The 19473-nt window shown below is 37.8% G+C and overlaps 1 protein-coding gene across 1 annotated transcript; it reads left to right on the top strand.

The window, feature by feature from the left end:
- Positions 1 to 5443: 5443 nt before the first annotated feature.
- On the top strand, positions 5444 to 11975 carry LOC126784567 (oxysterol-binding protein-related protein 1C-like). The gene is made up of 10 exons (XM_050510033.1): positions 5444 to 6156; positions 6404 to 6760; positions 8379 to 8475; positions 8629 to 9074; positions 9197 to 9352; positions 9930 to 10097; positions 10172 to 10312; positions 10490 to 10717; positions 10945 to 11058; positions 11638 to 11975. The coding sequence occupies exons 1-10, from the start codon at positions 5629 to 5631 to the stop codon at positions 11800 to 11802; spliced, it is 2400 nt and encodes a 799-aa protein (XP_050365990.1). The 5' UTR covers positions 5444 to 5628; the 3' UTR covers positions 11803 to 11975.
- Positions 11976 to 19473: the final 7498 nt, after the last annotated feature.

The raw sequence follows: 19473 nt of genomic DNA, 5'->3' as shown, positions 1-19473 counted from the left end.
AATGCCATCACCAATCCAATCCTCATAGCCGCTTAGCAAATATTTTGCTAAGGCAAGGAGGAGAGAGAGAGCGGCGGCCTCATAGGGTGTTTTTTTTTATTGAAATACCAAATAGTCCAATAAGCAGATATGTTCAAAGGCCTAATTGGTACTTAATAATTAAGTCAATTTTCATGATAATGTTATAAACAGATCTAAGAACGGTCGGATGCAACTGTTCTTACATCTAGAGGAAAGCAACTTAAAAGTCTTAGTTTACTCGTTCTTGAGGATCTGGTGGAATGAAAGTGGCATCAAATGTGCTGTGACTTACTTTTCATATTCCTTCTAGCCATCGATGTTTAGGGTGGTATATATATAAATATACGTTGCGGTGGAAACAGAATGGCATCCAAATAAATGGATCGCTCAAGTTAAATTTTTATATGCCAATGGGTCAAAATTTGAAGGATAAATAATGAAGTTTAACCCTAAAGCCTCTCATCCATCATCTTGAATGTGCACTACTAATAGAAAACAGATGCTTACCTTGCGGAAGTGGAAATTTTAGGTAGGAAAGGAAGGAGTTTAGTCAAAGTTCCGTGGGATCATCACATGGCTTTTGGAAATTGCTAGCCTGATGCCGGGAGAACACGAAATACATAGTAGATGTATCTTTCGGAGCAGAAATTAACATAGTATCAAATTAGACCGATACAGATAAAATTGTAAAAAAAAATACATTTCACAGATATACATTATTACGTTCTATATACATATTTTTCTTCATTCTAATTTTTCACTAGGATAGGATGATTTTTGAGACAAACAAGAAAACAAATTGCGAATTGCCTAGCGGTTGTGGCCCTGTGGGACATGGGTCAAGAACAAATCGAACTACACATATCGTTATCAGATGTCGAATGTGTTAAAAGATAAGGAACTCCATTTGCTAAGCTACCTACGCATGTTCAGCAAAATAGTGTCATCGTTCTTCCAAACCAAATTGAGTGTCATCGTTATAGTGATCACTATATATATATATCTATGGTAGAACATATAATTGTAGCACATCATAGGTGACTAATGTTAGAAAAACAATGATATATTACACATGTAATTTAATAAACTGAATTATAAATAATTATAATACAATATTAAAATCTAATGACGAATAACACGAAAAAAATTCAATATGAATTCAACTAAAATATCAAACGATTGATGATTGAAAAACTAGTCGAGACGTGTGTAATACCACACTGTCTTTAAGACGTTTACGCCTCCTCTACCGGTGCAAAGATGTTTGGCACTTGTCTCCCATGATAAAACGATTAAACAATTCTAAGAAGTTGCACTACTAACTAGAACTCTCAATGAACTCGAAAAGTACATTTTTCTATCATCAGTGAAAAACTAAGAACACTTTGAGAGAGGGAGAGCTGATTGTGTTTTAAATCATTTTACAATGAAAGAATAGTGGCTATTTATACAGTGAGGATTTACAATCTGCAATGAATAAAATGGTTGTTATAGGAAATCAAAAAATCATAACATACATGAGTTACATATGTTACGAGCAATGATTTCAATCTGTTACAAACTTCTCCATAACACACAATAACGTTTCAGTTATAGTTGTTACAAAAGGAAGAATTTGAACAATCAAGAGAAGTTGAAACGTCTAAAAAGAATTTTCGGAAATGCAAAAAGAATATGCGTTCCGACCCTCAATTTGGTGAGGCATTCGTGTCCGCAGGTCGCACGGGCATACACGAGTTTCCCCTGTGACCAAAGATTTGCACCTCCTCCCTGCGCGTGCGTGAGATGGTATAAGGGGGTTTACACAGTTTACAATCCATAAACAATGGATACCATATAAAGCATTTCCAACACTTTTCTTTTCCAATGTGGAACAAACATTTTCCCTCATTTTAAATAGTCATATTTGAGCGACAATTTATTATTCACACACTAACCAAATTACACTTGTAGCCTTCATTATGGAGAACTCAAATCTATGTTCATCTTTGATTAATTATAAGTTAAATTTAATTTAATTAATCAATTAAAAATTAGTTTTAAATGGTTTATTTAACTATTTTTCCAACAACTAATGCCTAATTATTAGATGTCACTGTTGTGAACCACACCGCTTTATGCGAACTGGATTAGGATCATGAAAATACCAAATCATTTATAAATTGACTGAATTAGGATTAGACATTTAACAAACCGGATAAAAACCGAATTGCACCGGTTTTAAAAAATATATTTTTATTATTTATTTAACAATAACATGGTGATATAGTAATACACCAATATCCTAATAGTAATAAAATTTTATCTCTAATCTGCAAGATTGCCAAAATATATTCTAAATTGACTACATTTTATCTATTTCTACCACTTCGTTTTTCTTTCTCTCTTTACTTTTTAGGTTCTAGTCTATTTTAAGACTTAAGAGACATTATTATGTAGTATTATTTAAAGATCCGTGTCTTCAAAATTTGGTTAGTATTTTAGTTTATAATATTATTCGTAGACTTGATGTGGAAACAAGTGGTTTATCTGAAACAACATCGAAATGTTGTTTACCTGATTAAACGGTTTGACTAAACCGAATACTAGATATGGTTTATAAAATCTCTACACCATTTAAAATAAATTGGATATAATTTTACTTCCAACCCGCATCGCACCGCACCGGGCACACCCGTATGATATTTGAAGAAGTTGAACAATACACTTTTGCACCCCAATATTTACCAGAAATATGTACATCCCCTGTAAACCACGAACACACGGTTTCATTTAAATTTGTAATGAGGGGAGGATAAATAAATAAAAAATCTCAGATATTGTGATTAGTTTCATTAATTACTAAAAATGAAAAATAAAATAGAAATATGAATGGATTGGGAGCTGTGTAAGCACAATGCTCTGTGCCTGTGTCCTCTTAGATACTGTTTCCGACAGGTCGTAAGATTACGCAGTGAAAATTACTTCTCTCTCTGTTCACAAGGACGACGTCGACGTGTCATATTCTCTCGCCTCTGCGTACTTTGACCGCATCATCAGTCAAAGCAACTATGATTCTCTGCAACCCGTTACACGCTACTAATTACGCGCCAGTGTGCCGTCGTCGTTAGCTTTATCTCTCTCTTTACTGCGATCTAAATTGTAATCGACCTGCGAATGTTTGTCACAGGCGACACGTGTCGCTTGCAGAGGGGGTAACAAGAGAGGGCCGTTTGCAGAGAAGATAGGAGATCATTGATTACCAACACATGCAAACAAACTCTACAAGAGCTCAACGACGACCGACCATGCAAATTTAGCACCACTCTTTGATTTTTTTTTCTTGAACTCTTACGGTATTACTTACATTCATTAGTGAAATACACACTAATTGTCTAATCCTGTTATTGTTAGAATAAATGAGAAAAAAATAAATGTTATGATACAACGTTCCTAAAAATATATCACATCAATTTTATTCACATAATTCAGTAAGTGAGCAATCAATATTATGTTATATCGGCAAATGAATAATGACTTTCCCAGTGGCGTGAGAAACATGTCTTGTGCTCTGCTTAGCTTGAGTATTATAATCATGGTTGAATTAGTTTACAACGATATCAAGATCTAAGAGACTTTGACGTCTTTCTCTAAAAAAAATTGATCTAAGAGAGGATTGACTGAAAATAATGCTATACAAGATGTTTGATGTATATACAAGTGCATGCGCACTACTATACGAGTATAAGACACGTAGTTAATAACACTAATGGTAGTCTGCTTAGCAGATCCCGGCTCATCAAAGATACATATACCTTAAACCCTATAAAAGTATAAAACCCTCGATTATTATAATAAGAAACTAAAAGAAAATATAAGAAACAGAGCATAGTCCAATTGGGCGTGCTTCATTTTGGTATTTTCGAATATTGAATACTCGTCTCCACCAAAAAAAAAAATCGAATTAATCAAAGGGCACGTTTTGTGTGTGTTTTCAAATTTTAGTTGAGCATAATACAAGTTAATCTAATAATTTTCAGCTCTATAATTTTTTTGTCTAATAGTACGTTGAATGTTTCAATCGTGCATAATTGCATACAAATTACAAAAGTACATTAGAAATGGATTGTGGATAAGAGAGATGGTGCGGTGTACTTTGACCTGAGGCTATAAACATGAGACTTATCTAACTCAATACTATTATTCGCTTTGGAAAAACAAAAGTCATGCATGTTTGGTGATCAAGAACATGAAGAAGGTTCCGTTTCGAATATCATAGTCAAGATAAATCCAACATTAGGATGGCTTGCACTATGAAGTATGAAGACAAATTATTGATTATATAGATTTATAGATTAATGATCTGATAATTGGGCTCGAGCTAGATGATGGGAATCTTCTTTACGTTGGAGCAATGTTGATCGAATTTTCTTGCCTTTTACCATTGAAACCAATGAAACTCGTTTTTTTTTTGGGTTGCATGTCAATTACAATATCATTAGAGAATATAAACGGAGAAACTTGACCCTTATGGAAACCAGTACGATGAATCTTTTTTCCGAAAGTGTGTTACTTGTTCAAAAAGTCTCAAGACAATCATCCTTACGTAACTGGTGTAAGCATACAAAATGTAATTGTAGTTGTGAAGCCATGTATAAACGTAGAAGTTTCAATCCAAAACATACATGATTTGTACTTAAAACTCAAAAAAATGTAAAGAATAAAAGTAATATTAGTAAGACTTAGTTGATCATAATACAATTACTCCGTTATGTTCCACAACAAAGTAGTCTTTATATATATAAATAAAAAACGGCAATGAAATTGAGATACAAATACGAAGTACAGATATGAGAAGTAAAAAAATGACAATCTACGACCTAGATACAAATGACTCATTATTTGTGTATTAATTACGCTGCAAATATCTTTCACGAAGATATACTCACTAACTTTTTTTTTAGAAAGAAAATATATACTCACAACTAAAACGGAGGAAGTGGAAAAATGTCGTTGGTCCTCCGATGAACCTAACATAAAATCTGTTTGATAGAACGTACACAAACCAATCGGATAATACTAGAGGACTAATTATACAAAAAAAGAGAAACAAATCACCATGTTTAGGACCGAGCCGTGAGAGCCATCAATAAACGCATCTTTCCCACCACGCGTCACTCTCTCAGCACACGACGGCCGTCTCCACCATAACTCCCCTGCACCCTCACCGCTATCCTAAACCTCCTCCCAAACGAAAAAGAAAGGCCCGGAAACTCATAACACGTACAGAGACGACTGATATGACCAACTGCCTGGCGGCTTTTAAAGCTCCTCGCTCCATTTTAACAGAAAATGTTCGTTTCAAAAAAAAAAAAACAAATCGGAGACTCTCGTATATTGACCTCTCCGCCACCGTCGTCAAAATAAGAACCAAAATATAATATTCTTCTTCTTCTTCTTCATATTCTAACCATAACCGTCTCCATTGATTCACGCTATTCTCGCTTCTTTCCTTTTTCTCAATCCTTCTCTCTCTCTCTCTCTCTCAATCAAACTCCTCCACCATGACCATAACCGCCTCCGTCGCCATCTCCCTCCTCCGATCGCCGCATTCATGTTAATTTCCATATGCATCCCTTCTGCTGCATCTCCACTCTCTCCGACCACAGCCTCTCCCCCTCGCCGGACCTCCACATGACCTCCTTCGGTAGATCCGATCCGCCCAACCGCTTCAGTCTCCACAAGGAGACGAACAGCAACAATTCCAGCGTCGAATACGGCCGCCTCAGCCAGCGCACGACGGCGGTTGCCGCCGCCGCCGCCATCGCCGCGGCGGAGTCCGTGGCGCGGCCGCCGGCGAGTGGGAGGGAGCAGCCGGTGGATGTGAAGATAAACGACATCGTAGGGAATGGCGTATCGGGAATACTGTACAAGTGGGTGAATTACGGGAAAGGCTGGCGGCCGCGGTGGTTCGTTTTGCATGATGGAGTGCTTTCGTACTATAAGATTCACGGTCCTGATAGGATCGTTGTGACGCCGGAGACGGAGAAAGGCTCCAAGGTCATCGGAGAAACTTCGATTCGGAGACTCTCCAGGCATCGGAATCCTAGTCCTCAAAAGCTGCGCCGCAAGCCGTTCGGCGAAGTTCATCTCAAGGTTTCAACTCCGTTTTAACATTTTCGCATTCGATTTTTGATTTCTGATTTTTCTAAAGTATTTATGCCAGAAACGACTTCCATCTTTGCCGTTTTGATTCTGTTTCTAATCCAGAAGTGGTGTAAAGGAAATAAGTTAATTCATATTTGCAGCTTTTGCTTGATCATGATTAGGATTTGTTTTTGTTAGTTTGAATTGAATGAGATTTATGCGGTGATCCGTATAATTATGGCGAATTGGTTCACAGGTTTCAAGCATCCGTGAGAGTAAATCAGACGATAAGCGGTTCTCGATCTTCACAGGTACAAAGAGGCTGCATTTGAGGGCGGAATCGAGTGATGATCGGTGCGCTTGGGTGGAAGCATTGCAGGCAGTGAAAGACATGTTTCCGCGGATTTCCAACAGTGAGTTGATGGCACCGGTAGACAATGCCGCCGTGTCTACTGAAAAATTGAGGCAGCGCCTTTCCGAAGAAGGTGTTAGGGAGGCAGCTATACAGGAAAGTGAACAGATAATGAAGACAGAGTTTGCTGCATTGCAGAACCAGCTTCTTCTGCTCAAGCAGAAACAATGGCTCCTAATTGACACGCTACGACAATTAGAGGTATGGGAACATAATGTCAGTTGAATTTGGAGTTCTTTAGTTTCCTACCTTGTAGAAATTAAATATTTTTCTTGCCCTTCTTAAAAGTACCACCGGAAAATTGCTAGTGGCTGTTGTTTTAGATGTTTAGAGTATCAGCTTGTGGAGTGGGAGTTTGTTCTGTTTTGTTTGTGTAGAGCAGGAGTTTGAGGCTCCTGGCAGTTCTTTCCTCAAAAATTTGTAATTCTTTCAATGTAAATATCCTTCTGTTTGCAATTTGAGTGTTTGGTGTGTTAGTGGAGGTAGTTATATTGAATCGACTCAATTTATGCATATAGAGGTTCAATAGACCAGAAGATGACATTGGCTTGCACAAGACAGAACGTTCATGTTATGGAAATGTAAAATGTGAAAACTCATCCAAATGACTGAATTTTTTTGGTTAGTAAAAATGTGCACGTCTGTTTCATTAAAACAGAATCACTGTAGTATCCTTGTTACAGTTAGACTGGTAATTTAAGGCTAGGTGTGTAGTATGTGTAGGTTCACAGATCCTTCTGTATTTTTCATTTTGAGTAAATCTGACGTGTTCTCAGTACTATAGTTTAGGAGTTAGAACTTCTAATTATGTTATCTTTAGTGGATGATTTTGCTATATTTGCTTGATATGAGCAAAACTTTCTCCTGCGTTTTGGGTCACTGGGGTAGAATTTAGTTTTAGTCTACCATCACTTTCTGAAAATAATAAAAATGTACTGCCTCCTGCCAAAATACTAAGGTACCTTGGATGGAACTCTTCTATAGTAGTCTTACATCTATTTCTTTTTTAGAGTAAATCTCTGGTGTTTTGAAGAGCTTATTTAAAAATTCAAGGACCTTGACACGGGTAGTGACTGCTGCTGGTTGCAGACAGTTGTGAGGTCAAGTTGTTAGTTAACGGTGCTGGTGGACTGCTTGTTGATGTTAATATAGAAGAGTTCCTTTTAGTGCTTTTGCTTGAGGGTGGAGTTAGGTGCATTTTTCCTTTCCATCTTCATGATTTTATGTCTGTCTTTGGTCTATAGGTTTAAATTAAATTATGTGTCAACAATTGAGATGAATTAAGCAACCATTTCTATCTCTTAACACATTCGTTTTGATACATATTGTATGTTGCTAACATTATAGCTTTTTACATCAAAAAATGTTCCTGAACAAGTGGGGAGGCCTTGAAGTATTGATATGTTTGAGGGTTACACTTTCATTCCTAATTTAACCAGTAAAAGTAACCCATTTCCCACATCCAGTTTCAACAACTGTCTTCTTGTCAATAAACCTACTTATTTGTGGCCTTAATTCTTTATACTATTTCAATTATTGATATTTGATGCACCAGTGTTTCATTAAATGAGAAAAAGGACAAAAAATAATTGTTACTACCTAGAGGAAAGAGAGGTGGATGCGGGCATTTTAAGGATGTGTAAAAAGGACACTAGTTAATTGGACAGTGCCAGTCATTTGGCTGATGTATACGTTCACTTTTTTTTTAAGAAATGTTTACTGTATGCATGGAGGTTATTTCCTTGAGAATTTATCTTCTGGTGCAGATATTTATATCCTTGTCTTTCTAACAAAGTCGCTGTTATACTGCATTCTGTAGACAGAAAAGGTAGATTTGGAGAATACAGTTGTTGATGAGAGCCGACAGCTTAAAGATTCTGGGGCCTCCTCTAGATCAAGACAAGATAAGTTCAGTGGTAAGAATTTTTTAGTGTATCTATGTAAATTATTAATTGTTACATGCAACAAGTGATTATTGTTGTCGTGCTCTTGAATGATCGAAATGGGTTTAGGGCTTAGGTCATGCTTCCTTGGGCTGATTTAGACCTGCATTGATTTTAAATTTTCAGAAGGAAGTGCAACTGAATCTGAAGATGATAATGAAAGACCTGATGCTGCAGAGGAAGAAACAGATGAAGAGGACAATGCTTTCTTTGATACGCGTGATTTTCTATCATCAAGTTCTTTTAAAAGTACTGGGTCTGAATATCGGGCATCTTCCATCTCTTCAGATGATGATGGTCTTTATGCCATTGAATCTGGAGATGGGTCAGATCCATCATTCGAAATCGGAGCTGACTATCCTATTGTTAAGCGACGTAAGAAATTGCCCGACCCTGTGGAAAGAGAGAAGAGTGTTAGTCTTTGGTCGATGATCAAGGACAACATTGGGAAGGACCTTACAAAAATATGTCTCCCTGTATACTTCAATGAACCTCTATCTTCTCTACAAAAATGTTTTGAGGATTTAGAGTATTCATACCTCCTTGATCGAGCATATGAATGGGGCAAAAGGGTAAGACCATGACATCATCTTTTCTGAGATGCTATAAAGGGATTTTGAAAATTTTGTTGGAAAAGAATAACTTAAATTAGTGCGTTGGTCCGTTTAACTTAATTTTGAATTTCGTTGATCAGGGTAATAGCCTCATGAGGATTCTTAATGTGGCTGCTTTTGCTGTATCTGGATATGCTTCAACTGAAGGAAGGATGTGCAAACCATTCAATCCATTATTAGGCGAAACATATGAGGCTGACTATCCAGATAGAGGCCTTCGGTTTTTCTCAGAGAAGGTGTGAAAAAGTCTTGAACCACAACTTGCAATTTATGTTTTCTACTGGTGATTTGTAGGTTGGATGATTATTTATAGGTTGGACCAGCTTTATGCTGTCCTATGTGTGTGGCAAGATATTATTTGTTCAAATTGTGTGGTGCTTCTTGTCCAAAAAAAAAATTGTGTGGTGCCTTTGTCAAGTTTGTCATATTGAAGGTGCTTGCATTCTCGTTAAACTTAATATTGACTACAAAAGTAACGTTCCAATTGATTGAATGTTGTACGATGTTTGCTGGATCTTTGATATGAAATATGAAATAAATCCCATACTACCTGAAATCTTACAAAAAGTTAGAAAACTAAAGTTAAGAAAGGTGAACTTTGATTGTGATAACTGACAATGGCTAATATACCTGAAAGAGGTGTGTGGTGTGCAGTTGAATTAACTCTGGTAAGATATCTAACAGTCAATGTTTAACAATTAATGTGGTCGAAGTTCAGTATTTGGCTCACTACATCTTTTATAGCATCCCTGTCATTGTATTCTTTCTATTCTGTGAATCACATAGTAAAAATTCTTGTATTGGGGGTCTCAGGTTAGTCATCACCCCATGATTATCGCTTGCCATTGTGAGGGTAGAGGATGGAAATTCTATGGTGATAGCAATTTGAAGAGCAAATTTTGGGGCCGCTCAATTCAGCTTGATCCAGTTGGTGTTCTGACCTTGGAATTTGAAGATGGTGAAATTCTTCAATGGAGTAAAGTATGAATCTCAGAACTCGGCTAATGTTAAATATTTTGCTAGGTCATTATCTGAACATAAATTCTTTCTGACAGGTTACAACTTCCATTTACAATCTTATATTGGGAAAGCTGTACTGTGATCACTATGGTACAATGAGAATTCAGGGAAAGCATGAATATCAATGTAGGCTAAAATTTAAGGAGCAGTCTATCATTGACAGAAATCCTCATCAGGTACAATTTTTTTTATCCTCATGACATATTGCCATGTTGTTCTGCACTGGTATACTTAGATTGAATTCTGAAATGTTTAAACATAATAACAGAATAAGACATGTAAAATTAAAAATATATGACACAGTGTCCATTTCAAAAATCAAAATATCAATTAATAATGTTTTTCCCCACCAGGTACAAGGTATAGTTCAAGATAAGCATGGAAAAACAGTGGCAACGTTATTTGGAAAATGGGATGAGAGCATGCATTATGTGGATGGAGACTGTTCAGGGAAGGGAAAATTCGAGTCTTTATCCGATGCCCGCCTGCTCTGGAAGAGGAGCAAGCCACCCAAGTACCCAACCAGATATAACTTGACACGCTTTGCTATCACAATGAACGAACTGCTGCCTGGATTGAAGGTGCTTGTTATTCCTCAGATTGAGTATTAAATGATCTGCTTGAATGTTGAAACTATGTGACCTGTTTGGCTCGTTTGCATATTGTTTAACGTGAAAATCTGTATCTGAGGATTCTGAACTGATGAAAACTTTAATTGATTATGATAAAGTGGAATCAATTTAATCTCTTTTGCTTTCTGAGTGCACTGCTATCAGATTATGATACTTCCAAGTGTATTCATGTGTAGGAGAAGTTGCCCCCAACAGATTCAAGGCTTAGACCAGATCAAAGGTATCTGGAAAATGGGGAATATGAAATGGCAAATTCCGAGAAGTTGAGGCTAGAGCAGAGGCAACGGCAGGTAACATTATATATATAATATATATATATATATATATATATATGTTTGTATCAACCTCTGTGTGTGTGTGTTCACTTCCATTTAGACACGTCATGAGCTCTCCATATCATCATCTGCTGGATGTATGACTTGTGTAGTGTATATTTTTTTGTGTGAACAATATATCTCTACTGATATGCAGACACTGTATGTAGTGTATATTTGTGTTAAAACAGTTGATGGAAGAAGCTATAGTGATAAAACTAGGCTAAATGTTGGTTTTGTGTTTAACTTCCATGCATTTTGATTCTTGCACATGAGTAGTAATAATAAGGCTCACACACACAAAATGGCAATAACCTACTGAGGAGAGTTTCATTTTTTGGAATAATGATATTGAAGCAGAAACACTTCTATCAATAAGGATGGGGGGAATTCAGGATTATAAGTTGGTCAAAATGACAAACTAGGATGACCCTGAACTCTAGTGCTAGGCAACCAATTAGGTATTCTGTTGTAGGTTCAGCTGTGGTATCAATTAGTCTGTTAAACTTATTGACTGCCATAATGGTGCTAAGCTGTTTATCGTTTGGGATTCAGGCTCGAAAGATGCAAGAAAGCGGTTGGAAACCACAGTGGTTTGCAAAAGATAAAGCAAGTGACACTTATCGGTATACTGGCGGATACTGGGAGGCGAGAGAGCTAGGGAAGTGGGATGCATGTCCGGATATTTTTGGCCAAGTTCCTTCTGAACAAGTTGACTAGTAATCGTCAGTACATTGCTGTCTCTAGTTTTACCAATTCTTTTCTATTTTTTCCCTTGTGAGGTAGTGAATACTGCTCTAATTCAAAGCAGTTGAGCGCCTTCCATGATTTCAATATAAGTAAATTGAATGAAAGGTCTTGGGCAGGTAATAAAATCAAATTCTTTTCCTCCATCCCTGTGTCCATCTTGTATTTCTGATGATATATTAGTTTGGTCTTTTCTCGCCGTTGAAGCAAATCGAAAATCTAACTGCGCTCTTATGCGATCTGCTGATTTAGATGATTCATTTCGCATAGCTTATGCATCTTGATCAGAGCTGCCATATTCAGTAGAAAGAGATAGCATCGGTACTATGGTAGACTGTTACCTTTGTTGAGATTTCACGCTGGTTAAGTTTCCTCTTAGCAGATTTCTGATTTGGGCCTATACATTTGTATCTGATTGGGCATGTTGGATAATTTGAGCAACAATTACTACGCCGGTCAACTAAGAAGTAATACAATGTAAATTTTACATTTATCTATTCCAATTAACTTTCACCTCTTCCTCTTAGTTCAATTTCACTTCCAACAATGTCGAGAGGGCTTCCCTTTCCATAAACCGGATTCCACCATAAGCCAATTGATCCTTTACTTTATCATCTATATATATGTTTTCGAAGAAAGCAAGATGCCAATAAATCTCTACAAAAATGAAAAATCTAGCTCCATGAACAACTCGATTCATGGCTAACCACGCATTGTTACAGGAGTGATTATGGCTTAATTAGTTATCCTCTAATCCTCTATCTGGTGCTTATTATTCTGGAATTGCAGGAATTGTAAGATTCTTTTGAAGGAAAGACGAAGAATAATGATAACAAAAGATGCGGAGACGTTTCTGTCCTTTAATATATAAAGAGAGCAGCTTAAGTGAATTAGAAGTAAGATAATTAGCGTCAGTGACCTTGCTCGTGAGACGTGCATGCCTCTCTTTTCTGTATTTGATTGCAGAAATAGCCGTAATATGACTATATGAGGATGGATAGATAGATGACCCGTCGTGTCAACTCCCAACCGGCATTGCAATAGTAAACATAACTTGGCCGTCCAATCAATCCTATCCCTTCATCTCGTTTAGGCATGCAGCTTAGCTAGGGACCCTATCCCCACCGGGGGACCCAAGTATGTTGGTTAGCGGCCTCAAACTCAGTTTTAAATATTCTTAATATATTCCGATAGTAAAAATACGATACGATAACCTATATATCATTTCAAGTTATTAGTAAACACAAACTTCATGGTTAAAATCCGATATATTAGGTCAACTCAATTTTGACCCGATATATCAAAATTTTATTTTATTTCAAACAAAAATATCATCATTTTGCTTTTACGAGGAATAAAAAATAACTAAATCTAAAATCGATATGCTATACGCCACAAATCAGTGAAAAATTTCATCTTTTTTAACACAAAAACTTCATATTCATATTTAAAGTGAGTTTGAACGCCGATATTTTAATCAGGAAAGCCGAAAACATCATCAGTCAAAACCTCAAACTTCATATGTGAAGCCAAATCACTATCTATCTGCCTCAAATCCAACAAATATTTAATTAGACACTTTTTTTTATTATTTGAAATCATTTGTGTATTTTTATTTGGTACTTGGTTATAATAAAATTCATAAATTTAATAAATTTAATTAAAAATAATAAATACATTAAATCCGATATATTTTTTTATCTCTTAACTAATACGATCCTGATAAGCGATTTTTAGATCATTTGACTCAAGTTCTCACGACCAAAATAAATTTCCTAATGATATATATATATATATACATATTTTTTAAAAACCCTCTAAAACTATTAAACTTAACCAATAAAAGTTTTAGAAGCCCAATCGGTCAATCCTAAAAACTCTAAAGAATAGGCACTATTTCTTTTATATCATTAATCGATGTCACTAAGCCACACATGACCTTCAAAAATAACACAGCTACGAAGTCGGAGACATGCAGAGGTTTCACGGCGTCATTTCCTTTGGCGCCTCGGCGGTGCTCTCCGGCCTCCCTCCACAATTAAGTGCTTCGGTTCCTCACTCTATGCAAAGTTTTTTTTTTCTATTGGCAAACTCAAGTCCACCATTCATTCTTCCTAAAATAAAATTAAAAAGTCCACCGTTCTAATCATGGACCATCACTGCCTATACTTCTATCTGAATCAACCCACTTGTCACCACCAGCCACCCCCAAATAAACCAAAAAACCAACTCAATCCCATTTGGATTGCTCGTGATGCTGATGCTGATCATGGTCTGGTTCATTTCTTTTACTTAGGATTTTGTTTGGTGGTGAGGCAAACCAAGTGAGGAGGGCAGAAGGGAGACGTATGAGATTGGTAAGTGGAAAAACGACGCCTGGATGGATCCGATCGGCGAGAAGGGTTTCATAGTTTTCAAGCAGAATCTTGTGGTGCAGAAGCAGCTGGTTGATGAGGCAAACGAGGCTGCTGTTTTGTTTGTCAAGTCTTGTCGTGGGATATATATATATTAACATCGCAGTGTCTTTATTTTTAAATTTTCAAGATGCATTACTTTTGATTTGAACTGATATTTCGAAATTGTGATGGTGAGCACTAATGAACTAAAAAGGATTCAGATCTATCTTCAATCTTCATCAAGCTACGTACTGATATTTATCGATTATCAGTAACACTTTTAATTTTAAAAGATCGTAAGATTTAGCCTCAATATCGAGCCAAGTAGCTAATATAATTTAATCTTGACTTTAATCTTTTGTATTAATTTTTTTTTTAGATCCTCATTCATATGAGAATAGAAAAGATCTACTAGCAAAATCATACAACATCTAGGAGATAATCGCGATATCCATGCACTAATATCTCACAAAAAAAATTACCAAATTCTAATGACTTCATGCCAAAATAAACTTTCTAAATTTGTGAACATATGGGAGAATCCACACATTTTGCCAACTATATTGTAACGACCCCGAAATTTCGAGCTTAAAAACTCAAAGTTTCTAAAGTCGTTAACCACAAAATAATCTCAAATAAATCGAAATCATTTAAGTGTTACAGCGGATCAATTCTGAGTTCTCAATACAACTCAGACAACCAATTATTACAACCCAATTTATAATCCATACATAAAATGGAAATGTAATAATCCTCACAAATCACTCACAAATCTCGAAAATGAAATTACACAAATCCTCACACACAAATCCATGCTAAAATCTCACCACAAGTAGGATCCGAACAACTTCGAGCCTCTGTAGTCGACACTCAACCTCCACTAAACAGCACTTGCGGAATTATCCCCTACACTATCGAATTGGTGCACCGGGATTGTAAACACAAACCCGGTAAGCTTATAGCTCGTATGAGTAAAAATCAAAATATAATTCGCATATCAAAATATACGAAAGATCACAAACAACAAATATAAATGCCCCCATGAGCCAATGGTCAGCCCATCTGGTTGACCCAAAGAAATATGAAATAAAAAGCTCATGAGGAAATTAAGTAACCCTTCTGGTTACCCAATGCATTTATAATACGGGTACCAAGAACGCTGGTACACATCTGTTACCCCTCTCGTAATACACCGTTGATATTGGATAGCCACCCGCTACCCAACATCCAAAATACACCGAGTACCCATGAGCAGATAACCACCCGTTACCTCGCATGCAGTACTAAGGCAGACAGACTAGAGCTCTAACTGTATCGTAACTTTCGCCCGGCCAAAGGCTAGGTTCCGACTTGCCAAACACGTACAATAATCTCACATCATATTGTACCAAAAATCAGGTCCGAAGACAATTCACATTTTAACAATCTCAATGTTAAAAGTCACGTACAATAATCACACATCATATTGTACCACACATCACGTCCGAAGACAAATCACAATTTTTAACATTCTCCGTGATAAATCATGTACAATAATCACTCATCATATTGTACGTTTTAAAACTTTCACGATATCACCACAATAAAAATCATAACAGTATATTATATAGCAAACTATATATATTCGTATTTATTACCATTTATACAATATATACATAGTCCACTATATCCTATACATGTCATATTTCATAAACACCTGAAGAATTACGTACAATATTCTCACATCATATTGTACCATTCAAATCACATACTCATGCAAAATTTTCCGTCACCGAAATGACTATTGTTAATGAATTAATAACAGTACGTAATTTAATGAACTATATATATATATGTACTTATTACCATTATACGGTATATATGTAGTCCACTAAATTATATACATGTTGTAATTCATTTGATAAACACACTTGCAAAAATGTTGAATCACCACGAGGGTAGATTCGTAATTCAGTGAGATTTTACTCACCTTAACGACTCGAGCGTAATTCCACAATTCCCGATGATAATTCCTTTTCTTGATTTAACGATCACCTTGAAAAGATAAGAAAAGAATTTAGAATCGTTTCGTAAACCTTTAAATGCCGAACAGTAATAATCGATTACTGTTCAGCAATTTTCGGTTTCACGAAGTTACTGTTCACTGTTCACTATTCACGGTTACTGTACACTACTCAATTAATACGTATTTCTGTACGTATAAATAATATATACGTATTTCTGTACATATAATTATTATATACGTATTTCTGTACGTATAAATAATATATATGTATTTCTGTACGTATAATTATTAATACGTATTTCTGTATGTATAAATATTAATACGTATTTCTGTACGTATAAATATTAATACGTATTTCTGTACGTATACGTACGATTTAAATGTAAATACAAATTCAGTAAATAAAATTTACTAAATTACCCTTTACAAAATTACTTTTTTACATTTACTGAAAGTAATTTATAATTACATTTACCGAAGGTAAAATTTAATTACATTTACCGTAGTAAAATTTAATTACATTTACCGTAGTAAATAAAATTTACATTTAAGTAAATTACCAAAATACCCCTATCGGAAAACATTTTCACACCGCCGCACGTGGCGGCGCGTGGGGTACACGCGCCACCTCCGGCCGGCAGCGCGTGGGGCCCACGCGCCGAGCCCAAAACCGGCGCGTGTGATGTCACCACCGTGCCCAAACTCTCCCCCTCCTCCCCCTCTTCCTTCCTCCGATCCTAGGCAGCCCTTACGCCACCCAACACCTCCACACGCGCCGCCTAGGGCGGCGGTATCCCTATCTCTCCTCCTCCTCCGATCCTCCATCAATTCACCTCTGATTCAAACCAATTTCACAACAACAATCAACAAAACCAAATAAAATCAAGCCCTCACCTAATCGACGTCTTGAGAGTGTCGGAGTCGATCGTGCTTGAGTCAAGACGAGGTGGGGTGCGGCGGTTGGTCCCCTCCGATTGTAGGTGACGACGCGTGATGCAGCGATGACCTCCGAGCTTGTCGATGCTCGTGGCAGTGAGGCACGGTGTGGGGGAACTCGGGGTTGCTTGCTGCGGAGCTCGCAAGGCCGTAGGGGCGGCGGTGCAAGCCACGATGGACAGGGGTGGAGATCGGTGAGGGAGATCGATTCGGAAGAGGGAGGAACCGAGAGAGAGAGAGAGAGAGAGAAAGAGAGAGAGAGAGAGAGAGAGAGAGAGAGAGAGAGAGAGAGGGAGAGAGGACTGAGGGAGGCGGGTGAGTGAGGGGTGAAAGGGTTTCCAATTATGGGAACCCTAGCTCCAAAACATTTCCTTTTATACCCCCTCCCAAAATCGGAAACTAACTTCCGTCGTTAATAACTTTCACGTACGTCGTCCGATTAGAACGCGGCACATACTCTCGAACTCGTATCGACGAGCTCTACAACTTTTGTGAAGGAAGTTTTCGCAACCGATCGACGGAATAAAAGTCGATATATACGTTGCGGAAACGTAACGTTTTTCAAATTAAACGTTCCGAGAACGTATCCGTCGCTCGTTTTATAACATCGCAACCAATCACATCCATTCTAATTAAATTTCACAATTTTAAAGAATTCAAATCCACTCAAATGTTGTTTGAAATTTAGGGTTATTACAATCTACCCCCCTTAAAGGAATTTCGCCCCGAAATTCAAGCTCACTCAACAAACAACTGTGGATATCGGGTCATCATGTCTGACTCTAGCTCCCAAGATGCATCACCCTCATCATGATGACTCCACAATACCTTGCCTAGCCCAACTTCTCTCCTCCGTAGCTTCCTTGTGGATCTATCCAGGATACGAACCGGCTCGACAACAAATGTGGCATTATCCTTCACCTCAATGGTGCTATGATCAATCACATGTGATTCGTCTGGTACATACTTCCTCAACATGGAAATGTGGAAGACGTTGTGAACCCCCGACATGCTAGTAGGCAAGGCTAGTCGATAAGCTAGTTCGCCCACCTTCTCAAGTATCTCAAAAGGTCCAACGTACCTTGGAGCCAACTTTCCCTTCTTGCCAAATCTCACTACACCCCTCATAGGCGAAACTTTCAGGAACACATGATCACCGATCTCAAACTCCACATGTCTCCTCTTCAAGTCTGCATAGCTCTTCTGTCTACTCTGAGCGGTCCGGATTCTATCTCGAATGATCGAGATCTTCTCCGTGGTTTCCTGAACCACCTCTGGACCCATCAGTGCCTCATCACCAACTTCGGCCCAACAGATCGGAGATCGACAGGGTCTACCATAAAGTGCCTCATAAGGTGCCATGCCGATGCTAGAATGGTAGCTGTTGTTGTAGGCAAACTCAATCAATCTCAAATGGTCTTCCCAGCTACCCTTGAAATCCAACACACATGCTCTCAACATGTCTTCCATCACCTGATTCACCCTCTCCGTCTGTCCATCCGTCTGAGGGTGAAAAGCTGTACTCATATCCAAGGTGGTGCCCATCGCCTTCTGCAAACCACCCCAGAACTTCGAAGTGAAACGTGCATCTCTATCAGAAACAATAGAAACTGGAGCACCATGAAGTCTCACTACCTCATCCACATATAGCTTCCCAAGCACGTCCACTGAGTACTTCATCGACACTGGGAGGAAATGAGCCGACTTCGTCAACCGATCGACAATCACCCATATGGCATCGTGACCCTTCTTCGATCTAGGCAACCCGGTCACAAAATCCATGGATATCTGCTCCCACTTCCAAAGAGGAATAGTCAGTGGTTTCAACATGCCAGCTGGTCGTTGATGTTCTGCTTTCACTTGCTGACATGTAAGGCACTTCGATACAAACTCTGCTACATCTTTCTTCATACCGTTCCACCAGAATTGTCTACATAGGTCCTTGTACATCTTGGTGTTCCCTGGATGGACGGTATAGCGTGAACGATGTGCCGTACGAAGAACCTCTTCCCGGAGATCACAATAATCTGGGACACACAATCTTGCCCCAAACCTCAACCCTCCATCGGGTCCAACTCTCCACTCAGAGGGACACTCATCCAGCGTATCAACTACAAGATCCGCCAACTTAGCTCGTGAGTGTCTATCCTGCGCCTGACCCTGTATGATCCTCGTGATCAATGTGGGTTGCACTGTGACACTACCAAGAAAGACCCTTGGTTCTCCTCCCGATGGTACCAAATCGAACTCTGATGCAGCTTCTAGCATGAACCATTCCTGGACCATAAGTGAAGCTACCACGCCTCT

Source organism: Argentina anserina, chromosome 2 (genome assembly GCF_933775445.1).
Source record: "Argentina anserina chromosome 2, drPotAnse1.1, whole genome shotgun sequence".
Lineage (NCBI taxonomy): Eukaryota > Viridiplantae > Streptophyta > Magnoliopsida > Rosales > Rosaceae > Argentina > Argentina anserina.
This window is presented reverse-complemented; position numbering and strand designations above follow the sequence as displayed.